Genomic DNA, 27676 nt, shown 5'->3' with positions numbered 1-27676 from the left:
CCCTCTGGCCTTAGACATGCTTTTGAACACGCGAAGGAGGACGCCGTGCGGTAAGGACAAGAGACAGGAATGTCAGTGTGGCGGTTGGAGCCTCGGACCGGTAAACCCGAAGGTTGCTGGATCGGAGGTGAAAAATGTGGTTAAGCCCGACTGGCTCCCCAGGATGTGGCCAAAAATGAGATATGTCCTCGGTCACACTTCCCTGGGAAAATGAATGCGTGAACGACAACACATCCTACCCGCGAAAGGTGGGGATTATCTGCGCTGGATTATGTGTTCCACATGAGGGGACACAAGACGGTGTTGAGCGAAATGTCAGCGAAATACAACACAACCAGGTCAGCATGTAAACAGTTTACTCACACCAAAATTGTACGTTTGCGATAACCAAAAAAGGGTGTGAGAAAGCATTGAACGACAAATTGCGAACAGCATTAAACATGTTACCTAGCTTTGTGTATTATGCGAGAAAGTGTAGGCAGTGGGCTTCCCTCACAGCCCTTTGAGCAGCAGTGCTGTTAGCCAATCAACCTCCTGAGGGGGGAGGTGACTGTGGATTAATCTCTTAACCCCGCCCACCCCACCCCAGTCCTGGTGCCACATGCTACAGCCACCTGCCACCGACCCCCTGCCAGGCCAGACACCTGGGCATTCCATAAAGGAACTGACGCGGGAGCTCAACCAGCCGACCAGACCAGAAGCGAACTGCACTGGGCCCACCAGACAGGGAGACACGCCAGGCCAATGTGTGTAAGTGTTTAATAACAAAAACAACAGGAAAGAGAAAATAACACGTCTAAAGAATCATTCAGGCAAGGAAACATAGAAGGGGTAGAAGGTGACGTTATGGTGTGTGTTTCAATACAGTCCACTGGCCGTGTGATCAGTAGGGATCAGCTCACCGATCTCCATCAGTGCCAATCCACAGGTGTTTTGGTACTGTATCATGGTTACACAGCCCTACTCTTTCCTGACTGGGGAACACACAATCTGACTGAGGGCTTTTGGAAAATCGCAGATGTCCTCGAATTCCCAACCCCTCGAGCAGAACCACAAAGCTGCCCCCCCTCTCAGGACGACAGCCCTCCTCCACTGCGCTGTTCCGGAAAACTGAAGGTATGACGCAACATCTGATCATATCTGATTGTTACTTGGTTCTCTAATTATGCTTGGATACTCGTCAAGAGAAAGAAAAAGACAAAGCATCTGCTGGTTTTCTCGGGTCCCTGTCCCCACGGTTCAAAACAGTTAAGCATCATGCAGACTGACATCGTCCTGTCTGTCCTGTCCGTTATTTTGACAAGGCACGTCCCCGTAAGACGCAAGTATTTATAAGACCGCGGTGATCAATGCGGTGCGCGTGTGCGTTCAGGCTTGTGTGTGTGTGTGTGTGTCTGTGTCAATGTGCGTGTGTGTGTGTGTGCGTGCCACCGCGGTACCTACCGGCACATGCTGCAGACAAAACACTCAGGGTGGTAGGTACGGCCCAGGGCGGACACCACCTCCCCTGTGATGAACTCTGCACAGCCGTCACACCTGGTACCATACAGGCGCTGGTAGTCCTCTGTACAGATGTACTCCCCGCCCTTCTGGAAGAAACCGGAACAGGCCAGGTCACAGCCACACACTGCAGGCACACAGGAGGGAGGAGTCAACATCAACTACTGAATTAAGGAAGAGGAGCACAGAGGAGTTAACATCAATTACTGAATGAAGGAAGAGGAGCACAGAGGAGTTAACATCAATTACTGAATGAAGGAAGAGGAGCACAGAGGAGTAAATGTCAACTACTGATTTAATGTCACAAGCCTATGGAGTATGTATGGAGAACAGAGGAGTTACATTTGCTAGATTATGGAGTCAGTCAAGAGGAGAGCAGAGGTCCTTATACAGCATAGAGATTTCCAAAACTCTTCTCTGGCTTTCCCAGAGATTCTCAATCTGTTTTAAACATATACTGGCACACTTGATAAAACGAATCATCTGGTCATCCAGCCTTTGACTAAATGGATCAAGTGTGTCAGTGTTGAGTTAAAACTAAAATGTGAATTGTCCGAAGAGGCCAGAGAAAAGGCTTTTGAAACCCTTCAATAGAGAAATAGAGAAAAGAAAGAGCTAAAATTACATCCAACTGGAAAACGACAGCATAGCAAAATCCCAACAGTAGAGAGCAAAAGAGGCCATTGCTGGTTAATATTTTTCATTGTTTATCCTGTTAAGCTTGTTGAGAACCAATTCCAATTTTTAATGATGATCTGGCCAAAGCCATTCAATTGCAAGAGGACAGGACAATATACATGGACACATAACAAATGTAAAAACAATATAAATACAAATGAACAAGGAAACTACATAAAAAGGAAATAAACATAAAGATCTAACTACACTAAAAATAGCAAGACTGGTTAGACAGATAGAGCCGGGGCAAGGATCAGATAGCAGCTTGGATAGCCACTGGCCGTTATTGGAAATAGCATGAACACACTGCAGTGTGGGACAGGAAGAGTACCTCAGGCACTGGTGTGATGGCGTTGCAACAGGAAATGTCAGTAGGTGTTAGATTAGGATTTGAGTGAAGTGTACTGTCAGAACTGTTGGTTTGTTCTGTAGCTGTTAAAAAAAATGTCCTGCCTCTAACCCTAACCCCCCCGATCCGCTAACCCTAACCTCTAACCCCAACCCTAACCCCCCCGATCCTCAAACCCTAACCCCCGATGTTCTAACCCTAACCTCTAACCCCAACCCTAACCCCCCTGATCCTCTTAACCTAACCCCCGATGCTCTAACCCTAACCTCTAACCCCTAAACCTAACCCCCCCGATCCGCTAACCCTAACCTCTAACCCCAACCCTAACCCCCCCGATCCTCTAACCCTAACCCCCGATGTTCTAACCCTAACCTCTAACCCCAACCCTAACCCCCCTGATCCTCTTAACCTAACCCCCGATGCTCTAACCCTAACCTCTAACCCCTAAACCTAACCCCCCCGATCCGCTAACCCTAACCTCTAACCCCTAACCCTAACCCCCCCGATCCTCTAACCCTAACCCCCGATGTTCTAACCCTAACCCCTAACCCTAACCCCCCTGATCCTCTTAACCTAACCCCCCCGATGCTCTAACCCTAACCCCCCTGATCCTCTTAACCTAACCCCCCCAATGCTCTAACCCTAACCCCCCCGATGCTCTAACCCTAACCCCCCCAATGCTCTAACCCTAACCCCCCCGATGCTCTAACCCTAACCCCCCCGGTGCTCTAACCCTAACCCCCCCGATGCTCTAACCCTAACCCCCCCGATGCTCTAACCCTAACCTCTAACCCCTAACCCTAACCCCCCCAATGCTCTAACCCTAACCTCTAACCCCTAACCCCCCCAATGCTCTAACCCTAACCCCCCCAATGCTCTAACCCTAACCTCTAACCCCTAACCCTAACCCCCCCGATGCTCTAACCCTAACCCCCCCGATGCTCTAACCCTAACCCCCCCGATCCTGGGAATACACCAACTGAGATTTCCAAGGAACCCCAGGTAAATTAAGTGCCTTCATACTACATATCAAAGATATAACTTCACTAAACATGGTCAGTAGGTGTGTGTGTATATGTGTGTGTATGTATGTGTATGTATGTGTATGTGTGTGTATGTGTGTGGGGGGGTCTGTGAACCCATGACCATGATAAAATACTATAATCCATTAAAAAGGATTTGAAAAGGATAAAATAATGATCAAAGCCTTACTGTATAATCACATTAGCCCAAATGCCTACCTAGTGCACATTAAGTAAATGACCATTGATATCGCTCTGGCTGTAACTCAAACTACATTGTGCAGGCTGAAAAAAAACAAGGCTTTCAATCAGCTAAATGGTTTTAGATCCAGCTGAGTGTGACAGTGGCTGAGCCAAAGTGTTTAGAAGAAAGCACCCCACACTAAATTGTTTGGCTCAACTGAATCACACAGATGGAGCCACTGGCAGAAAATACTGACTATGAGACAAGGGCACAATCTCCATAAGCATGCATATAGATAAGAATACCGTGGGCACATATGAAATTGAACAGGAAGTGACCACACCAATAGGCTGATGGGTACATTTGTGCAAATCTGCTTTGGGAGAATTAACCTTTTCACGCGTGAGTTTCAAATATTCCTTACCGACCCCCCAGCGTGAGTTTTTTTGCACGTGACTTCAGTACTCTCCAGCATTTGAACTCACGCCAGCATTTGAACAGTCACCTTGCTAGGTAAGGAACACTACATGCATTGCATTGCAAGCTTCTCTCGTTGACTCAAATTCTAAGAGCTGCAAAAGTTGGTTGATTTATTACTGTAGCTAGCTAGAAAACATCAGCTGCCCGCTAGATAACAAATCGTGACCAGTAATTCAGTGCAGTGAAAATGAATAAACTATATAAAATGCATACAACGGGTAACGTAACTTCTAGAAAGTTTTTGCAATGGTTTTGATCGGTAGTAGTCACTAATATAATTGGTTTTTGTGTATTAGTGTTGGCTGTCTTTTTGTACGTAAGTAACACTTCTTGTCCTGATTTGAATGCTTTCTACCTGGTTAATATCATAGTATGGTCTTGAAACAATTACAATCAGGAAATAAAGTTATAAACACTGTTTGAGCTAAATGTGAGTAAATAACAGCGCGGTCTGACCAGCCATTGTTACGTTACTTGTAGCTAGGCGTGCTAATGGTGCCTTCTAAACATGACGTTCTAATCACACAAGTGATAGTACGCGCCAAAGGGTTAAAACATGACCCTGTTACCGCTTTTGCAGGACTGAGATTCACCATGAAGGGATCCACTGTTTCCCTCACCTACATTCCTCGTTAGCGAAGACAAGGCAATAGGACAGACCAAAATAGAGTAGCCTGCCTCGGCAGTAACAAAGTCAGTCACACCAATTCAATCAACACACCCGTTCTTTGTCCCACCGAGCCACCTGGCCCGCACTCTCTTTCACAACAGAGCATGTAAGCCCAAGACGGCCGGCCGGCGAGCGAGACAAATCACTGCCTGCCGCGGCTCATTGACAGCCAGAGAAAAAAGCCTTTGAGAGGCGAGCAGCGACATCTGCACGGCCTGCAGTTTACCCTCTCTATCTGGCCTCATGAATAATTCAGCCAGTTCATAAATAAACACTATCCGTGTTGAGCATGAGGAGTCAGTAGCCCAACAACACACAACGTATCACAAATGCCTCTACCGTCTCCAGACAGACCGGGAATGGGGGAGGAGCATAACGGGTTGATTGGCATGGCACGCAATTAGACTTCAGCAACTCTTCCCCCTCCCCAGTAGAGGACGGGGCCTTTAGTGGCTGGCAGAGGCAGGGGGCAGGCAAGCTCACCTCCCCAGGATGAGAAAAGAAAGGGGCTGCCAGCCCCCTGTGTCCTCTGAGAGAGAGAGAGAGAGAGAGAGAGAGAGAGAGAGAGAGGATTGTTTAGCCTGGACAAAGATCAGAGCCTGGAAATGGCTCACACCAGAAGTTGGCCAGAGTCGGTCGCCCGGTTGTTGCATAGTTACAGCACCTGCCCCGGAAAACAGAAATAATGCAGGACTAACAACGTGGCCGAGGAGCGAGCAGCTGGCATGCAGATCCGCATATAGGAAGGATGGGTTGGCTCCTGTTGTATGGATGATCATGACACGGCCGGTTTGCACAGTGTAGAGAGACAAATACCCACGGGGATGTTTGGACAATGCAGCAAAAGAGTTTAAGAGGCCAAAACTGAAATGACAGTGAGTTAATCTGTTTGTAAGTATGTGTGTTTGTGTGTGTGTGTGTGTGTGTGTGTGTGTGGCTGCAGACGCACCATTTCCCTCTGCTTAAAGACATGCCATGTTTAATGTGTTTCATGACTCTGATCCCATTTCCTCTTCATGGTCTTCCAGGTGACTGGCTTTCAGCAGAAGGTTGGCCAGGCTCCCAATTGGTTCATAATATTGCCCACAAGACAGGTACTCTGAAGCCATGGAGTCCTTCCTCAGGCCTAACACTGCTGTCAAGCTTAGTACTGATCCAGGAGCCATCATATAGTTGTTTATCAGGTATATCAATGCTGATCTAGGGACAGTCATTTCATATGTACTCAATGCTGATCTAGGAATAATCATTTGCCATATGAGGTTATCGCCGATCTGGGAGCAGTCATGTACAGCTGGGTCCGGAAATATTTGGACACTGACACAGTTTTCATTGTTTTGGCTCTGGGCGCCACCACAATGGATTTGAAATGAAACAACCGAGATGCAATTGAAATGCAGACTTTCAGATTTTATTCAAGGGGTTGAACATAATATTGTATGAAACATTTAGGAACTGCAACCATTCTAATACACAGTCACCTTATTTCCGTGGCTCAAATGTAATTGGACAAATTAACACAATCATAAATACAATGTTTTTTTAATTTATTTTTTATTCTTAGTCGAGACTCCTTTAACAGGCAAAGACTGTTTGAAGTCTGGAACGCATGGACATCACCAAACGCTGGGTTTTCTCCTTTGTGATGCTTTGCCAGGCCTTCACTGCAGCTGTCATCAGTTGTTGTTTGTTCGTGGGTCTTTTTGCCTTAAGTTTTGTCTTCAGCAAGTGAAATGAATGCTCAGTTGGGTTGAGATCAGGTGATTGACTCGGCCATTGCAGAATATTCCACTTCTTTGCCCTAAAAAACTCATGGGTTGCTTTTGTAGTATGTCCTGGTTCATTGTCCATCTGTAAAGTGAAGCGCCGACCAATCAGTTTCCCTGAATTTATCTGAATCTCAGCAGACAATATATCCCTATACACTTCAGAATTCATCGGGCTGCTTCTGTCTTCTGTCTCATCATCAATAAACACTAGTGACCCAGTGCCATTGGAAGTATGTCCATGCCATCACACTGCCTCCAGCGTGTTTTACAGATGATGTGGTATGCTTCAGATCATGAGCCGTTCCAAGCCTTCTCCATACTTTTTTCTTCCCATCATTCTTGTACAGTTGATCTTAGTTTCATCTGTCCAAATAATGCTCTTCCAGAACTGGGCTGTCTTTTTTTAGTTAAGTCTAATCTGGCCTTTCTATTCTTGAGGCTTATGAATGGTTTGCACGTTGTGGTGAACCCTCTGTATTTGCTCTCGTGAAGTCTTCTCTTTATGGTAGACTTTGATAATGATATGCCTACCTCCTGGAGAGTGTTCTTCACTTGGCTGGAAGTTGTGAAAGGATTTTTCTTTACCATGGAATGGATCCTATGATCATCCACCACTGTTGTCTTCCATGGACGTCCAGGCCTTTTGTGTTGCAGAGCTCACCAATGAGTTCTTTTTTTCTCAGAATGTACCAAACTGTTGATTAGGCCACTCCTAATGTTCCTGCTATCTCTCTAATTGATTTTCTTTGCAGCCTAAGGATGGCCTGTTTCACTTGCATTGAAAGCTCCTTTGACCACATGTTGTGGGTTCACAGCAACAACTTCCAAATGTGAATGCCACACCTAGAATCAACTCCAGACCTTTTACCTGATTAATTGATGAAGTCAATTGAAAAGAGGCCGCTACATAATAAAGAGCTGTAATTCCTAAACCCTTCCACCAATTTGTATGTGAATACACTCACATTAAAGCAGAGTGACTGCACTTTAATCCCATATTCAGTACTTAACTGTAACTTGAATAGATTGAAGTAAACAGCCAAAATAACAAAACCTGTCAGTGTCCAATTATTTTCGGAACAGACCGTATGTTATATGAGTTTAATGCTGATCTTTGAGCAGAAGCAGTCATGGATATGGTACAGGAGATTCATATTTCTTTAGTATATGATCTTAATGCTTAATCTAGCAGTAATGTCTATGAAATAGGAGCTGCTTCTTGGTTACTGTAGCTCCAGACATGAGTGTGTCACCATGATGGAGGCCTCGAGTTACAGTACAAAACAGGTAGAAACTAATCAATAGAGTGTTCTGTTCTGTGTCATTCCTATTCTGTCGCCGTCCGCCCGTGTAGTATGTAGTATGTAGCATGTAGTATGTAGTATGTAGTACGGGGCAATAAATGTTCACCCTGTCGAATGCTACTGAGTGGACAGGTAGGAGAATTTGTGCAAAAAGAAAAATCTATAACCTACGTGATAATTAAATATCTAATAATCTGACTCCATATTGTTTGTAAACATAGGCAATCATAAATGACCATGATATGCTGGAAGTGCTTAGAAAAGGTAACAATTTTTTTGTCACAAACCAAACACTTAAAAGATCATGTGTTTCACGGCCTACATTATCGTCAATGCTCCTCATCAGTCAAGGACAGAATACAAGGGATGGTGTAGCAATCCAGAATTCAGGGATGATCAGTCTGGTCACTTCGATTTACGATGTGCATGTGCCTATATCAGTTATTATAAGCGCTCATAAGGTGTAGGTTGTTAAACATGAACCATGCAGTAAAATGGCATGTGTTCCTGGGGCTTCACAGAATGTTATGAAAGCGATGACTAGTGTCATATGTTTCCGGGCCTGACCATACTGCTTAGAGAATCCAGAACTCTGGGATGCCAAGTCTGGTCGCTTGGACTTATGTTTGTGTAATTACCAGTAACCCTACGAGCTTGAGTATGGGGATGAACGAGGAATGCTGTAGTAATCCATATTCCAAAGTAATAAAATGTATTCCAATCAAGTAATAAAGTTTCAATACAGAACATAGTTACATACCAACACGATTCAACATCCTCCCAACTAGTCTAACAGTCTACTAAGTACAGTATACCATACGTATTTAAGACACTATAGCACAAAGGTGTGCTAGGAACTTCTGTTAAAGATAGACTCCAAGAACTAAGTCACGCTTCCTTATTTTTCCCACCCAGACAGACCGATTCCAAACTCCCCCATTGCATCTATAATAGAATCACCTCACATTGACTGATAATGAAAACAAAGAAACCGGGCATTCATGCATTTACATATATCGGGAAGAAAATAGGCTTGGGACACCAGACACCACGGCACCTTCATAAACCTTCAAAAACACATCTTCCATTACACTACACCCATGGCTGAAATGCCAGCCTGACCTTCCCCCATTCAAGCGTAACAAACACCATTAAGTGCGCGCGTGCCACGCCGACCTATAGCGGCTAATCCCCCGGGACCATGCCAGTTGCCCACCTCCTTCGCGTGCAAGAAGCCTTCGGGGAAGATCATCCCCTTTGTTGTGAGCTTGACTCAGGATGCTGTACGCATATGGGGGGGGGGGGGGGGGGGGGGGGCATAACAGATGGAGAAAGGGAGGGACAGGGAGGGAGACCTGAGGTTGGTATAGAGAGACCCTGGCGGGACACCTCTTCCATTCTGTGCTGGTAAGAACATTCCATGAATCAGCAAACGCTACGGAGGATGAGTAAGTGTCGGTGTGTCATCATAAATACAGCCTTCCTCGTGATCTGCGTCACGGTAAGTGTTGACTGTATGAATCAAACTGACGTCTGTCAAGTCCAGAATACCTACCGGCAGCTGAGCTGATGGGCTGTATAATCGCAAGAGCTCAGTTCTCAGGGTGCTTCTAAGCATGTTCTTAACACAGTCTAACTCAGATTCTAATCCTGTTCGAAACCCGGACTAAATCAGGTTCAAAACCTTTTCTAAACATAGACTAACTCATATTCTAAACCTAGACTAACCTTGTTCGTAACCTAGGCTAACCCTGTTTGTAATGTAGACTAACCCTGTCCTAAACCTAAAATAAAACTGTTCGTAACCTAGACTAACTTTCTTCTTAACCTAAACTAACCCTGTTCTAAACCTAGACTAACCATGTTCTAAACATAGACTAACCTTGTTCTAAACCTAGACTAAAACTGTTCTTAACCTAGAGAAATCCTCTTCTTAACCTAGACTAACCATGTTCTAAACTTAGACTAGTCCTGTTATAAACCTAGACTAAAACTGTTCTTAATCTAGACTCACCCTCTTCTTAACCTAAACTAACCCTGTTCTTTACCTAGTCTAACCCTGTTCATAGCCTAGACTAACCCTTTTCTAAACCTAGACTAACCCTGTCCTCAACCTAGACTAACCCTGTTCATAACCTAGACTAACCCTGTTCATAACCTAGACTAACCCTGTTCATAAACTAGACTAACCCTGTTCAAAACCTAGACTAACCCTGTTCATAACCTAGACTAGCCCTGTCCTCAACCTAGACTAACACTGTTCTAAACCCAGACTAACACTGTTCTAAACCTAGATTAACCCTGTTCCAAACATAGACTAAAACTGTTCGTAACCTAGAATAACCCTCTTCTTAATCTAGACTATAACCCTGTTCATAACCTAGACTAACCCTGTTCATAACCTAGACTAACCCTGTTCATAACCTAGACTAACCCTGTTCATAACCTAGGCTCTGAGACTTCAACTGTGTGCTTCGGCAGAACCAAACAGATGCTCCCCGACTGTCGGGTGTCACCTTCCTTACAACTGTTCCCAGAGGCCAAGGCAAAGAGAGGTGAGTGCTGATGATATTCCCCTCATGGGGAACGTGCCTCAACTAAAGGGCACATATGAAACCCAACTGCTGCACCACCTGGGCTCCTGCAAAAACCCCAGCCTGGGCTGTATGTGCCCGGGGTGGCGGAAACCCTTCACATTGAGGCGTACAGCATACACCACGAGATGGGAAGATATCCCCAGGAAAACAGCAGCCCAGAGTCACTCTGAGACATGGGGACAGGGAAGAGACTACCAGGGAGCTGTCGGTTCATTGTCTATGTCAGGTCAGCCAGGGGTCAGCTAGGGTAACCCGGGAGAGGTCAGCGGTAGTCTTGACTGCTGTGGACCTGAAGACCAGGGACGGTTTATGGATTTGGTTGTTTGGAGCAGCATAATTCTGACTGCTGTGGACCTGAAGACCAGGAACAGTTTATGGATTTGGTTGTCTGGAGCAGCATAATTCTGACTGCTGTGGACCTGAAGACCAGGGACAGCTTATGGATTTGGTTGTCTGGAGCAGCATAATTCTGACTGCTGTGGACCTGAAGACCAGGGACGGTTTATGGATTTGGTTGTCTGGAGCAGCATAATTCTGACTGCTGTGGACCTCAAGACCAGGGACGGTTTATGGATTTGGTTGTCTGGAGCAGCATAATTCTGACTGCTGTGGACCTGAAGACCAGGGACGGTTTATGGATTTGGTTGTCTGGAGCAGCATAACTCTGACTGCTGTGGACCTGAAGACCAGGGACAGCTTATGGATTTGGTTGTCTGGAGCAGCATAATTCTGACTGCTGTGGACCTGAAGACCAGGAACGGTTTATGGATTTGGTTGTCTGGAGCAGCATAATTCTGACTGCTGTGGATTTCATATACAAGGCCAAAGCGGTTCCCAAACCTTAATGTGACACTGCGGTTGATGTTCTAACCGTGAAACGGTCACATTCAGGAGACTGGACGTGGAGTGCCAGCAGCATTAGTGTCTCATCCTCTCTAGTTGTGGCTGTGGGCTGGCTGAGCGTCGTACAGAGAGAACATTCTGGCCAGCCCTGACCTGGAGCAGCGTGACAGACCAGTGAGGCCTGGCCATGACTCCCACGGCTCATTGCAGACGCACAATCCCAGGACACAGACGAAGCCTAGCAGCCAAGAAACACAAACACCACACTCTGGCACAAAAAAATGCCTCTCTCTTCCTGGCTTTGCGATAAGAAACATGGGGCAGCTGGGGAGTTGCCATGGCAACAGGACCCCCACTCTGCACCCCCAACATCCACTAGACCTTCTCTCTCTTTCTATTTACTGTATCTATCAACTGTATGTATCGATCTCGCTCTCAACACACCGGCTCAGAGTGGAGCGGATATTACTCAGAGATCCAGTAGCCATCGGAGTCCAACTGCATCCAGAGACAGTGGTCCAGAGACAGTGTTACAGTGAGACAGTGGTCCAGAGACAGTGTTACAGTGAGACAGTGGTACAGAGACAATGTTACAGTGAGACAGTGGTCAAGAGACAGTGTACAGAGACAGTGGTACAGAGACAGTGGTCCAGAGAGACAAGTGTTACAGAGAGACAGTGGTCCAAAGACAGTGTAACAGTGGTCCAGAGACAGTGTACAGAGACAGTGGTCCAGAGAGAGTGTTACAGTGAGACAGTGGTCCAGAGAGACAGTGTACAGTGAGACAGTGGCCCTGAGACAGTGGTCCAGAGACAGTGGTCCAGAGACAGTGTTACAGTGAGACAGTGTTCCAGAGACAGTGTTACAGTGAGACAGTGGTACAGAGACAATGTTACAGTGAGACAGTGGTCAAGAGACAGTGTACAGAGACAGTGGTACAGAGACAGTGGTCCAGAGAGACAAGTGTTACAGAGAGACAGTGGTCCAAAGACAGTGTAACAGTGGTCCAGAGAGAGTGTTACAGTGAGACAGTGGTCCAGAGAGACAGTGTACAGTGAGACAGTGGCCCTGAGACAGTGGTCCAGAGACAGTGGTCCAGAGACAGTGGTCCAAAGACAATTTACAGTGAGACAGTGGCCCAGAGACAGTGTTACAGTGAGACAGTGGTCTGAAGAGAGAGTGGTCCAGAAACAGTGTTACAGAAAGTGAATCTGTAACACTCTCTCTGTAACACTGTTTCTGGACCACTCTCTCTCACAGTCCAGAGAGACTGTGGTCTAGATGGCAATGCTATAGAAACAGTGGTATAGAGACAGTGACTTAACAGATGTCCTTAGTGGACTTGAAGGAGACACCTTGGCCTGTGGGAGCTGAAGGGGACACCTGGCCCTGTAGGAGCTGAAGAGGACACCTGGACCTGTAGGAGCTGAAGTGGACACTCTGGCCTGGGGGGAATTGAAGGGACCTGTGTAGGGGCTGAAGTTAGGGGCTGGGTGTCAAGATGTTTCTCTCAGTGCATTACAGCGACATCTGGACAATGTGGCCAGCGTGAGGACAGACAGAAAGACAGGAGAAACAGAAAACCCTGGTTCTGAACAGTCCAACCCAAGCTAAATCAATCTGGATTAGTATAGCCCAACACGCTGTCTTCATCCAGTGCAGCTGGAATCACATGTGAAGCTATGAGCTAAACAAATGGCTTGTAAAGCGGTGACATCAATTGACCAAAACACAGGCTGAGGGCTTATCCATGTTGGTGTTGTGGAACACAATCCTTTACAGGCTGTTAACCTGGGTGACCTTGTGTCTGATAATCCTCCAATGAATGTCCGTGGTTAACTGCTCATACAGCAGTAAACAAGCACTGACTGACCCACTAAGTGACTCAACCCCCCTGTCAATCACATTCGTCAAGGCCTGTATATGGAGCCAAACGTGGTGGTGATACTGTGGGGTTATAAATATGTAAATAGCACATGGACAACTTTGTGAATACTGATTGCAGGTAGGGTCATGGTACACCCCAACACACACCCAAAATACACCCCAACACACACCCAAAATACACCCTGATATACACCCCAATACACACCCAAATATCCCCCAAGTTACACCCCAACACACACCAAAAATACACCCCGATATACACCCGGACACACCCAAATACCCCTATGTAGGATGTTTAATTGTATGAGACTGAGTCTAGTATTTTTCCATACTATCCTGCCAATCTGACAAAGAGAGTACTGTATGTCAGAACCCAGTTCAGTTCGACCATTACTCTTAAATTCTGTGAAGGCTGGGTTGATAAGTGAAATATGTTGTTAAACTCAATAGGCTTGATGTTCGACAAATCTTGAAGATCTTGTCAAACGTAGATGGTCTAGAATTTTCCGATGCAGGGAGGTACTTACTGTACAAACATGAACTCTAATCTGCAGATATTTGAAGAATTTATTTTGAGGTAATGGTTTTCTTTAAACTGATCATAGGATTCATCTGCCTACAGATCTACTGTGATGTGAATCCCTACCTCTCCCAAGTGATGAAAAGTAAAGTAAGGATGCATGATAATATCTGCCAGCAATCGGTATTGGGCAATATTGTGCAAAAATGTAATTGTCAGTATCGGTACTGGTGTAGGTATCGGTATCGATTGCTATAATTTGCCCGATATTTCAGCATTTCCGCGGCATTCATTTTGCCTTGAGGCTCTGGCATGGCAAAACCATAGCCAATTTAGCAATAAACATTTTATTTCTGCCATAAAGTTTTTGTTCGATGCAGGTATAGAATTTTTTCTTAGGGAAATAAATAATTTGCCAAGATACAACATTGTTTCGTTAGGTTATTGAGCTCCGGGTGCTTCTGTATTCATGCGCGACTTGAGAAACAGAGCACACTCTCCTCATGGTTGGAGTCGGCCAATGAATCCAGCACACTCTATGCAGACCTGGACAGGGAACTTCAGTGAGCGGTGTTCAGCAGGGGAGAGGAAGAGAACGTGCAGAAGTGCTGTACCCTAAGCACAAATGTTTTGCTGGCTTGAAATTCAACGTGGGCATATATTTTTCAAGGAATAATCAAATTTTTTATTTTTCAACATCTGATATGTTGTCTTTGCACAATTTTCTATTGAATATAGGGTTTACATAATTTTCACGTCTTTGCATTCTGTTTTTATTATACATTTTTATCAGACTTATTTTGGAAGGTCTTTTGGTATTAAAATATATAGTAATATAATTTTTTTGTGATTTAATTTATATTTGTTGAAATAAGATATATCATAAGAACAAAATATCCATATTAGCCGATAGTGGTATGTAAATATTGACAATCGGTATGAGCCAATAATTTTATTTTCAGAGCATCCCTAATCAAAAGCACTATCAAAGTTAGAAGGGGCGAAGTTGGGTATATGACCCTGTGTCTTCTCCTTCCCCAGCTGGGTTGATGTGTATAACAAGAGCACCAATAACAAGAGCACCAATAACAAGAGCACCAATAACAAGAGCACCAATCACAAGATCACCAATCGCAAGAGCACCAATAACAACAGCACCAATCGCAAGAGCCCCAATCACAAGAGCAACAATCACAAGAGCACCAATCACAAGAGCACCAATCACAATTATGTGACAACTGCATCTCCACTAGGGTTCAGATTTTCTTTAAATCTTTGAGTAATCAGTGCCTTGTGTTCCTCGTATGCCTTAACATCTGCTTGTCCTGACTGTATGTAGCTACTAGATTCTTTACGTGATAATTACAGCTGCTACATTAGTGCTCCCAAAACTGAGGGGAAAGCATAGAATTAGTGTGGGGACTGAGAAAGAGACAGAGAAAAAACACAGAGAAGAGAGAAAGACTAAGAAGCAAACCACACCAGCCACAACGCCCTCACACAACCTAACTCCCAACATGAACAGAGGGAGATGAGATGAGACATTAGGTACAACAGCAATTAAAAACTGGTTAAGATCTGCTACCCAAGGGACATGGGGTCATTAAAGGAAGGACAGGAGGCTACAGAACAGCAGCACTGCCGGTCTGGCAGAGACATGAAGACAGAGACAGACAGGCTGAAAGAGAGAGACAGACAGGCTGGCAGAGAGAGACAGACAGGCTGGCAGAGAGAGACAGACGGGCTGGCAGAGAGAGACAGACGGGCTGGCAGAGAGAGACAGACGGGCTGGCAGAGGGAGACAGACGGGCTGGCAGAGGGAGACAGACGGGCTGGCAGAGGGAGACAGACAGGCTGAGATAGAGATAGAGGGATGACAGAGAGATGGTTTCCTACAGCATGTTACCAACCGACATATAGATGGAAAACTCCCCATGGCCTTCTATAAATAAATGCAGAAAGTCTGTCAGAGCTCCAAAATTAGATTTTCATAGAGGAGGTCCAGGGGGCATTTGAAGCTGTTTATTTGTCCGTTTCATTCGGTTGCTCTGAATGGCTACAGGCTGGTGCTTGTGTGGGACGTGGACAGTACAGCAGATCACTGTACAGGGGTGTGTGGTGTGTTCATACGGCATGCCCAGACAAAATGTGCTCCTCAGGATGGGTAAGCCTACAGCTGTGCGTTCAGCTGTCTCCACACCAATCTGTGGCCACCACCTGGAACCTCAAAGCTGGACAATAAAGACTGTGTCGCTAGCTGTGCGTTCAGCTGTCTCCACACCAATCTGTGGCCACCACCTGGAACCTCACAGCTGGAGAATAAAGACTGTGTCGCTTGCTGTGCATTCAGCTGTCTCCACACCAATCTGTGGCCACCACCTGGAACCTCACAGCTGGAGATGAAAGACTGTGTCGCTTGCTGTGCATTCAGCTGTCTCCACACCAATCTGTGGCCACCAACTGGAACCTCACAGCTGGAGAATAAAGACTGTGTCACTAGCTGTGCGTTCAGCTGTCTCCACACCAATCTGTGGCCACCAACTGGAACCTCACAGCTGGAGAATAAAGACTGTGTCGCTAGCTGTGCGTTCAGCTGTCTCCACACCAATCTGTGGCCACCAACTGGAACCTCACAGCTGGAGAATAAAGACTGTGTCGCTTGCTGTGCATTCAGCTGTCTCCACACCAATCTGTGGCCACCACCTGGAACCTCACAGCTGGAGATGAAAGACTGTGTCGCTTGCTGTGCATTCAGCTGTCTCCACACCAATCTGTGGCCACCAACTGGAACCTCACAGCTGGAGAATAAAGACTGTGTCGCTAGCTGTGCGTTCAGCTGTCTCCACACCAATCTGTGGCCACCAACTGGAACCTCACAGCTGGAAAATAAAGACTGTGTCGCTAGCTGTGCGTTCAGCTGTCTCCACACCAATCTGTGGCCACCAACTGGAACCTCACAGCTGGAGAATAAAGACTGTGTCGCTTGCTGTGCATTCAGCTGTCTCCACACCAATCTGTGGCCACCACCTGGAACCTCACAGCTGGAGAATAAAGACTGTGTCGCTTGCTGTGCATTCAGCTGTCTCCACACCAATCTGTGGCCACCACCTGGAACCTCACGGCTGGAGAATAAAGACTGTGTCGCTAGCTGTGCGTTCAGCTGTCTCCACACCAATCTGTGGCCACCACCTGGAACCTCACGGCTGGAGAATAAAGACTGTGTCGCTTGCTGTGCATTCAGCTGTCTCCACACCAATCTGTGGCCACCAACTGGAACCTCACAGCTGGAGAATAAAGACTGTGTCGCTAGCTGTGCGTTCAGCTGTCTCCACACCAATCTGTGGTCACCAACTGGAACCTCACGGCTGGAGAATAAAGACTGTGTCGCTAGCTGTGCGTTCAGCTGTCTCCACACCAATCTGTGGCCACCAACTGGAACCTCACGGCTGGAGAATAAAGACTGTGTCGCTAGCTGTGCGTTCAGCTGTCTCCACACCAATCTGTGGCCACCACCTGGAACCTCACAGCTGATTTGATGCTCCAGAGGGGGTGTGATCATTTGCATCCATGTGACTAGTATCATAACCATCGATAAGTTAAAAATCCTCTCCTCAGACGACAACCCTAGTTAACCAAACTTCATCTACACGGGCTGAAGGACACATGTGATTAGGTAACAGAAGCTTTTTTGGTGGGAAAAGATAAGCATTCCCCAGAAAGAGAGAGAGACAGTGAGTGAGAGAGAGAGACAGTGAGTGAGAGAGAGAGACAGTGAGTGAGAGAGAGAGACAGTGAGTGAGAGTGGGAGACAGTGAGTGAGAGACAGTGAGTGAGAGAGAGAGACAGTGAGTGAGAGTGAGAGACAGTGAGTGAGAGTGAGAGACAGTGAGTGAGAGTGGGAGACAGTGAGTGAGAGACAGTGAGTGAGAGAGAGAGACAGTGAGTGAGAGTGAGAGACAGTGAGTGAGAGAGAGAGAGACAGTGAGTGAGAGTGAGAGGGGAAATGACATCAACACATTTAGGGAGAGAGAAACGGAGGAAGGGAGAATGGGGGAAAGAGAGAGGGAGAGTCGGTCTGAAGCCGTACTGTGTATCCCAGCACTACGTCTTAACCTCAGAGCCTGCTCTCTTTTCCTCACTGTCCATCTCTCTTCCTCACTGTCCATCACTCTTCCTCACTGTCCATCTCTCTTCCTCACTGTCTGTCTTCCTCTCTCTTCCTTTCTCTCCATCTGTCTTCCTCACTGTCCATCTCAGTCTGTCTTCCGCTCTCTTCCTCACTGTCCATCTCTCTTCCTCACTGTCCATCTCTCTTCCTCACTGTCCATCTCTCTTCCCCACTGTCCATCTCTCTTCCCCACTGTCCATCTCTCTTCCTCACTGTCCATCTCTCTTCCTCACTGTCTGTCTTCCTCTCTTCCTTTCTCTCCATCTGTCTTCCTCACTGTCCATCTCAGTCTGTCTTCCGCTCTCTTCCTCACTGTCCATCTCTCTTCCTCACTGTCCATCTCTCTTCCTCACTGTCCATCTCTCTTCCTCACTGTCCATCTCTCTTCCTCACCGTCCATCTCAGTCTGTCTTCTGCTCTCTTCCTCACCGTCCATCTCAGTCTGTCTTCTGCTCTCTTCCTCACTGTCCATCTCTCTTCCTCACCGTCCATCTCAGTCTGTCTTCTGCTCTCTTCCTCACTGTCCATCTCTCTTCCTCACTGTCTGTCTCAGTCTGTCATCCAATCTCTTCCTCACTGTCCGTCTCTCTTCCTCACTGTCCATCTCTCTTCCCCACTGTCCATATCAGTCTGTCTCCATCTCTCTTCCTTTCTCTCCATCTCCATACATCTCACTCAGTCTCTCTTCCTTTTAGTTTTAGGTTGCATTGCAGTAACCAAGTTACTTCAGCTAAGGTAGACTCGGATAAATGACGTTGCAATGAGCGGCACAGAAGAGTTTGACACGAACAAGATACAACGAATACAGTCACCCACACGCATACAGCCTCTCACTTCTCCCTCTCTATCTCTGCTCCTCTCCCTCTCAGCCAGGCTGGGCATGACTGTCTAATCCCCCCAGCCAGACGTCCTGTCAGCCTGTCTGTGTGCAGAGGAGTAGGCAGCTCTGGGGAGAAAGGCAGCAGATCAGGCATCTATTGATCAACGGCTTTGGACCCCACCCTTTAAGGAGCTTCACAAAGCTTCTGTGTTCAAAAGACATTCAACAGCCCCATTACCCACTAGGCAAAATACACAGGTCGGCTATGTTACAGTTTATCAATGCCATCTGCTCAAATGAAAATAGTTAGACAGTTCAAAATCAACCGTAACAGCACTTATCCCCCTAAACTGAAACTGATTGAGATACACAGTATCTCACAAAAGTGAGTACACCCCTCACATTCTTGTAAATATTTGATTATATCTATTCATGTGACAACACTGAAGAAATGACACCTTGCTACAATGTAAAGTAGTGAGTGTACTGCTTGTATAATTAGCCATTTTCCCTCCCCGGTGTCATGTGATTCGTTAGTGTTACAAGGTCTCAGGTGTGAATGGGGAGCAGGTGTGTTCAATTTGGTGTCATCGCTCTCACACTCCCTCATACTGGTCACTGGAAGTTCAACATGGCATCTCATGGAAAAGAACTCTCTGAGGATCTGAAAAAAATAAGATGTCCTAGGCTATAAGAAGATTGCTAAGACCCTGACACTGAGCTGCAGCATGGTGGCCAGTGGTTTAACAGGACAGGTTCCACTCAGAACAGGCCTCGCCATGGTCGACCAAAGAAGTTGAGTGCACATGCTCAGCATCGTATCCAGAGGTTGACTTTGGGAAATAGACGTATGAGTGCAGCCAGCATTGCTGCAGAGGTTGAAGGGGTGAGGGGTCAGCCTGTCAGTGCTCAGACCATACGCCGCACACTGCATCAAATTGGTCTGCATGACTGTCATCCCAGAAGAAAGCCTCTTCTAAAGATGATGCACAAGAAAGCCCGCAAACAGTTTGCTGAAGACAAGCAGACTAAAGACATGGATTACTGGAACCATGTCCTGTGGTCTGATGAGACGAAGATAAATGTATTTGGTTCAGATGGTGTCAAGTGTGTGTGGCGGCAACCAGGTGAGGAGTACAAAGACAAGTGTCTTGCCTACAGTCAAGCATGGTGGTGGGAGTGTCATGGTCTGGGGTTGCATGAGTGCTGCCGGCACTGGGGAGCTACAGTTCATTGAAGGAACCATGAATGCCAACATGTACTGTGACATACTGAAGCAGAGCATGATCCCCTCCACTTGAAGACTGGGCCGCAGGGAAGTATTCCAACATGATAACAACCCCAAACACACCTCCAAGACAACCACTGCCTTGCTAAAGAAGCTGAGGGTGAAGGTGATGGACTGGCCAAGCATGTCTCCAGACCTAAACCCTATTGAGCATCTGTAGGGTATCCTAAAACGGAAGGTGGAGGAGCGCAAGGTCTCTAACATCCACCAGCTCTGTGATGTTGTCATGGAGGAGTGGAAGAGGACTCCAGTGGCAATCAGCTCTGGTGAACTCCATGACAAAGAGAGTTAAGGCAGTGCTGGAAAATAATGGTGGCCACACAAAATATTGACACTTTGGGCCCAATTTGGACATTTTCACTTAGGGGTGTACTCACTTTTGTTGCCAACGATTTAGACATTAATGGCTGTGTGTTGTGTTATTTTGAGGGGACAACAAATGTACACTGTTAAACAAGCTGTACACTCACTACTTTACATTGTAGCAAAGTGTCAATTCTTCAGTGTTGTCACATGAAAAAATATAATCAAATATTTACAAAAATGTGAGGAGTGTACTCACTTTTGTGAGATTCTGTATATTTAGTCTGATGCTGCATGGATGTTTCAAGCGGTAAAACCTGAAATATTTTTGTTAATGCAGTGATTAGGCCTACGTAGATCACTGGGAACACTGTGTTTTGTGTTTCATGTTCTGCATTGACCGCAGAGACCGTGTGTAGAGAGTCGACAAACCTCGGGAAACACAGCAAAACCTTGGGTCTACAGAAGGACAGTGGATCCTGAAAAAGCCCGGTCCACAGCTACAACTGACCGTTGGTCGGTATCGTCGGTCCTCCCGCGGTCGCTGGTCACAGCGATCCGACGGGGGGGGGGGCAGAGCTGACATGCTCTCTGTCACTGTCAATTTCGTCACCACCCAGCAGCCCCCTGGGACGTACGGGCCCCTGGGAGACTCGCTGCCAAGTTCTATTTTAAACACTAACCCTACCCTCACTGGTAACTGTATTTCTATGAATCCAGCAGCATAGCACACTGCATCCCACTGCGTTTTTCCACCTGACGCTGGGCAGAGTTGGTGTTGGTCAGTTCCTCGATGGGAAACCAGATGCTGGGGGTCGTGGTTTTGTAGGGTCAGTAGGGGGTCACTCATTTCTCCGGTGCACATATCCAATCCCAGTGCCCCAGGGCAGTCAAGTGGATTTTGCAGGCATAGGAAGCCCTCTTTCTGATGGGATATTAAATGGTTGTTCTGATTCTCTGTGGTCACTAAAGAGCGCTAATTTCTTATCTGGCCCTAACACCAGCAAGACTTTCTCAACCCCAATTGGATCATTTGTCCATTCTCACCAACACATGTTGTTGCTGTAAATGAGAATGTGCTCTCAGTCAACTTACCTAAAAGAACAGTAAATCAATAAAACCTTAAGTTATAGTTATATTTCATGAATGTTTGGACTTTCTAGCTTAAGAATTAAGTACTGTAGTACTAAAGTACTAATGTCTGTACCAAAGTCTGATTGTAGACTCTGAGCCTCACATAGCGCACGCGACATTGTGAGTGTGCTCATGTATTTGCGTCCGTGCTTGTTTGTGTTATTATGTGTTGATAGGTGTGTGTGTGTCCATCCCTGTGTGTGTGTGTGTGTACCCATTTTATATCAGATGAATGTGCACCTCGGGGCTGCAGCTACTTTCTCCAATATGTCTGGCTGCCGTACAGGCGGGCTGGCAGCTCAGTCCTGCTTTTTCCTCTTCCATCCTCCGAGCCTTGGGCCTTAGGATGACTTCCTGGGCTGTCCTGTATCCCCAGCGGGCAGTTCCAGCCCTGCTCCTCTGCGTCCCACCCGCCCACAGTCACAGCCTCCGCTCTCACTCTCCTCCCATTCCAGCCCACTTCCCTCCCAGGTCCCACTTGACACTCTTCCCGGTGCTGGGAGTTTGGCCAAGGACGCTTACATCTCCCGCTGGGGCAGCAGCGTAACGAGAGAGTGTGTTGTCTCTCCAACCCGACAGGCTCTGTGGGCCCGCGAGGTTCAGAGCTGGAGACACAAAGACAAAGAGAGAAGCCCCTGGATGCCCAGTTGGACACACTCATTCATTAGTGCACTTAAAGGGGTACTTCACCCTGGGGGACCACAGGTGGTGTGTATCATGTCTGAGAGATTTGTAGGGCAGTGGAATCTGTTTCACCCATAATTGGCCAGGAGGAGTGAAGTTCATTTTTTGCACACCTAAATGCTATTAAGTCACTGTGTGTATTGAAGGGCGAGAGAGACCTGGGTCTTGTTTCCCAAAGCACTAAGATGATTGTAAGTGCGTCGTTATTTTATCAGTGCGTTTCCCGAAAGCATCGATACTTAAGTGGCACGTAAAATCGCTCGTTAATTAAGGAGTGCTCCGGACCACTCGTTAGTCCATCTTAACCGATTTTAACAGGCACTTTACTGTTTTTGTGAAATATCGTCTTCATCAACATGAGAGTAGTGATCGCAAACAGTTAATATCAAGGCAATATAATGAATAAAACTTATCAAAACAGTTTTTATTTAGACAAATTAGATAAGTGCGTGACTTATATTCTATATAGCTACCGGAGGAATGGATAATTGGATGTCACATGATTGATTTCCGGAGATATTATTTTTATTGGTTGAATTCCAACTACATTGGTTGCAAATAAGTTTCGTCCGCCAAATGTCTCTAATTAATGCAGTTTTACGTGTTCTTATTGATGTCTATAGTAGTTGAATACATCGCCAGCGATATTAAATGCTTCTGATAAGTAAGCAAGCTCTATCGAAATGCAATAGGCTATTTCAAAACGTTTTCATTGCATAATTCCATTCCAAGCCACAAAGATGTCTTACATTCCAAACGGCCGTAATGTGGCACATACGATGCACTTTATTAAGAGCGACTTACGTGGTGGTTTGGGAAACAGGCGTAAATCTGTTGTAAAAAAGTCCCACTTAAGGCTACATGTATCGTTAATCCATCGTAAGTGCTACACTATCGGGAAACCGGACCCTGGAAAATAAATGTAGTCATGATTTGTTTTATTCCGCTAACACTCCGTGTAGTACCGATAGTGCTACAAGTCAAATTCATTTGTAGTCGTGGTTGTCCTTGACTGGTACAGATCTGATGTTTTTCAGCTGTGTTCCTATCAGCAGTCTAAAAGAATACTACTCTAAATCCGTAACTTCTTGCTCTCCTCTTTCGTTCCACTTGGCCGGTTCTTTAAATCTGCAGTAGACTGGATACGGCTAGCAAGATACCTTTCAAATAAGCACCACAATGGCTGGTCGTCATGATTTTAAAGTATTACTTTAAAAAAATGATCTTACATCATGATATTGAACCATGCAGGTTTTAACCGTTGTGTTCTATTGTACAACAGATTTGAAAGAATGTGGTAGCTGTATATTTTTTTGCCTGATGAAACGCATTTGGTTCGTAGGGAAGCCTACGAACCAAATCTTTTTTTGCTAAGTCGTTCAAACGAGATACTAAGTTGTTCAAACAAGATAAATGTAGTTTCTGGGCCCACATTTTTTTTTACTACTTGGTCTTCAGGGCTTCTGTAGGTTCGCATTGAAGAATGTGTTTAACCAGATTTGGACTACAGCAGTTAAACATGACCAACATGGCAAATACCAACGTGGCAAATACAACCCTGTTTGCAAAAAAGTTGGGATGCTGCGTAAAATGCAAATAAAACAGAATGTTGTTCAAATCACTTATCCCTATATTTAATAAAAAATTGTAGAAAGACAACATATCATATGTTGAAACTGAGGAATTTCATTGGTTTTGGAAAAATACATGCCCATTTTGAATTTGATGGCAGCAACACATTTAAAAAAAAAGTTGGGACGGAGGCATGTTGCATCACCTCTTCTTTAAACAATAGTGTACACGTTTGGGAACTGAGAAGACCAATTGTTGTAGTGATGAAAGTGATTTCAAAATGTGCCAAATGTTTTCGATGGGTGACAGATCTGGACTGCAGGCAGGCCAGTTTAGCAGCCGGACTCTTTTTCTACAGAGCCATGCTGTTGTAATATATGCAGAAAGTGGTTTGGCATTGTCTTGCTGAAATAAGCAAGGCATTCCCTGAAAAAGACATCTGGATGGCAGCATATGTTGCTCCAAAATCTGCATTAATGGTGCCTTCACAGATGTGCAAGTCATTTTACACCAGTGTCCCACATTTTTTGGAAACAGGGTTGTAAGTTACTTCTACTGAATTGTGCCTTACTTCATGCTAAACAAACAATGGGAATTTACTGCTTATTTTGGCAAGATTAATTAGATAACTATTGAGATCTGTGTCTGGTAATCTACTGAAAATGCATAGCCAAATTTTTTTCCATATGGCTGGTTACTGTTGTTTTAACGGCAAATTATTTGAGCCTTGCTTATTATAAAACCATGCCTGTGGAATTATCTACTTACATCTGTGGCCAGCATACTACTGTATACTGTTTTACCAAACGCAAATGCAGTTACTTTCCAGTTATTCAAGCTACTCTCTGAACATTTAATACAACAAACTGTGGCGTCTTTCATAGTACAACCGGATTTAGTGGAGAGTTGAGAAAGCACAAATTCTTAGCTATTTCTACTGTTAAATATGTTTTTTGTTTGTATTTTTGCCAAATAACTGCAAAAGGTACAGAATTTGTTGTGAAAAGCAAATTATCAATGGAAACCGAAATTTCTACTGGTAAATGTGTGTTAATGTTATTGTTTCTTGGTATGTTTTGCCAGCTAGTTAAGAGCAAACATGGGGTTTACTGGTGAGATCTGTTGTAGTTACTTACACAGAACAACACTCAAACATGATACATTTTTCGGTTTGAAATATATCTGTTGATAAAATATATTTTTTGCCTTCTAGAAATTATAATTTTCTCTGATCGCCATTTTATTTGGGAGGTGTTCTCTATGTTTGTGATGAATACTGGAATTTGTGGTATTTCATGAACAGGAAATAAATTGTACCGTGAAATTGAAATACGCCCATTCTAGATTGTGTTGAGGAAACCTTACGTTTGTATGACACAAATGTACCATCGCTAACATTAGTCATTAATACATTCAGTAGTTGTGCTATGGTGAAATACCCCTTTAAGGGTTTGTGGCTTGATAATGTGGAAGATATTCATCTGAACAGAATTTCCACGGCTCACTGAGAATCAGTAGCCCTTGTTAAATGAAAGCTGCTTAATCAATATTATAAAGTAATTACTTTTATCCCAGGATAGAAATTCTAAATGAAAACCTTAAATGGCTCAGCAGAGCAAAAGCAATATTTTCCATTTATCTGCAGGAACCAATGATGTATGTTTTATACAGTATCCATTCCTGTGATTCAGCTAGCTCTGACTGGCTCATTCTCTACAACTGTGTCCTTCATCTGAAATCTAGGTGTTTTCTGTTCTCTTTCCTCACCTCATCAGTACAGACAAGCTACACTGAACGTTTACTTGTTCTCCTCCACCTTTGTGTTTATCCCCTGTCCCATTCTAAGGGGAGTTACTGGGACAATCTCGATTCCACGGTAATAAGACAACGTATATAGTCTTTGAGAGATTTGGCCCTGTGTTAACTTCCTGCTTCTACTCCAGGCCTGGTTGATCTCATTCAGACAGATATGGGCAGAGAGGTCCATTGTTGGCCAGAGAGGGTCAATGTGGACCAGAGGCCCAGTGTGAGCTAGAGCGGGTCAGTCAGGGGTAGAGAGGCCCAGTGTGACCCAGAGAGGCCCAGTGTGACCCAGAGAGGCCCAGTGTGGTCCAGAGAGGCCCAGTGTGGTCCAGAGAAGTCCAGTCTGGGCCAGAGAATGTCAGTGAGGACCAGAGAATGTCAGTGTGGACCAGAGAGGCCCAGTGTGGTGTTAGGAGGCCCAGTGTGGACCAGAGAGGGTCATTGTGGATCAGTGAGGCACAGTGTGAACCAGAGAGGCCCAGTGTGGGGTAGAGAGGCCCAGTGTGGACCAGAGAGGGTCATTGTGGATCAGTGAGGCCCAGTGTGGACCAGATAAGGTCAGTGTGGGGAAGAGAGGCCCAGTGTGGACCAGAGGCCCAGTGTGGACCAGAGGCCCAGTGTGGACCAGAGGCCCAGTTTGGACCAGAGGCCCAGTGTGGGCCAGAGAGGTTCATTGTTGACCAGAGAGGCACAGTGTGGACAAGAGAGGGTCAATGTGGATCAGTGAGGCACAGTGTGGGGTAGAGAGGCCCAGTGTGGACCAGTGGCCCAGTGTGGACCAGAGAAGGTATGTGTGGACCAGAGGGTCACAGTGGGTGTTTCCAGGCTGATTTGGTTGGAACCTGCTGACTGCGTTTACTGTCTGCTGACTCCAGGGTTTCTATATTAGGGCTTATGTTTCCACATGCTCAGTTTTTTCTTGGTGCTTACGCTACAGTGTTTCCTCACATTGAGAGGGTCTAACATGAAACGTCTGCGTTTCTCTTTTTTTGTCCAGCCACTGGCTCTTGGTGGGCGACGATTGCCGGTTCGGACCATCAACTGCCTTCTGCTCGATGAGGGAAAATCTATTTCATGGATGAGCCGCCTGAACGCCATGTCTACACAGGCACCCTGGCATGGATGTCCCCTGTGTTCTGACAGCAACCGCACCGCACCACCCCCCTCCCCCGCCTCTCTCACTGTCTTTGCCCGGACACGACACACTGGACTGCATTGAAAAAAACACAAAAAAGACAATGAGTCCTTTAACAAATGTTTTCCCTAATTCCAGCTCACTCCCACTCCAGCACCGGGGCTGAGGCCTGTTGCCTGGCTCGGTTAAAAGGCCTGGAACACTTTCACGTGCCAAAACGCTGCCGTGTGTAGGAAGAGTACGCGGGAGAAGATGAAATGTCATGAGGATTAATGGTGACCAGTGGAAAACAAATGTGTCGTGTAGCAGAGCATGCAACGCCGTGCCTGAGGCTGTGAGGAAGAGCAGGAGGGGTGGACATGTGTTCTGAGAAGCAGACAAACACCATCAGCCTACAGCGGGCTTTCTGGGGCTCTCACAGTTGAACACCTAAGAGCAGCTTCAACTACCTAACCCTACACAGCAACACTGTCTACCTCAACCATCCACTAACCCTACACAGCAACACTGTCTACTTCAACCATCTACTAACCCTACACAGGAACACTGTCTACCTCAACCATCTACTAACCCTACACAGCAACACTGTCTACCTCAACCATCCACTAACCCTACACAGCAACACTGTCTACTTCAACCATCTACTAACCCTACACAGCAACACTGTCTACCTCAACCATCTACTAACCCTACACAGCAACACTGTCTACCTCAACCATCCACTAACCCTACACAGCAACACTGTCTACTTCAACCATCTACTAACCCTACACAGCAACACTGTCTACCTCAACCATCCACTAACCCTACACAGCAACACTGTCTACTTCAACCATCTACTAACCCTACACAGCAACAATGTCTACCTCAACCATCTACTAACCCTACACAGCAACACTCTACCTCAACCATGTACTAACCCTACACAGCAACACTGTCTACCTCAACCATCTACTAACCCTACAC

General features: G+C 45.9%; 1 protein-coding gene across 12 annotated transcripts in view; it reads right to left on the bottom strand.

Moving 5' to 3' along the window:
- Positions 1–27676, bottom strand: part of LOC105011276 (actin-binding LIM protein 3) — an 83925-nt gene that overhangs the window by 31696 nt on the left and 24553 nt on the right. For 11 of the 12 annotated variants that reach the window (XM_020048161.3, XM_020048163.3, XM_010871188.5 and 8 more), the window contains exon 3: positions 1444–1627. In XM_020048161.3, the coding sequence (XP_019903720.1) occupies positions 1444–1627 (184 nt within the window). The remainder of the gene's footprint in view (positions 1–1443; positions 1628–27676) is intronic. The other variant, XM_034293525.1, reaches the window with a different exon arrangement.

Source organism: Esox lucius, chromosome 7 (genome assembly GCF_011004845.1).
Source record: "Esox lucius isolate fEsoLuc1 chromosome 7, fEsoLuc1.pri, whole genome shotgun sequence".
NCBI classification, from domain to species: Eukaryota; Metazoa; Chordata; class Actinopteri; order Esociformes; family Esocidae; genus Esox; species Esox lucius.
The sequence above is the reverse complement of the archived record's forward strand: the minus strand, read 5'-3'. Positions and strand labels throughout refer to the sequence as shown.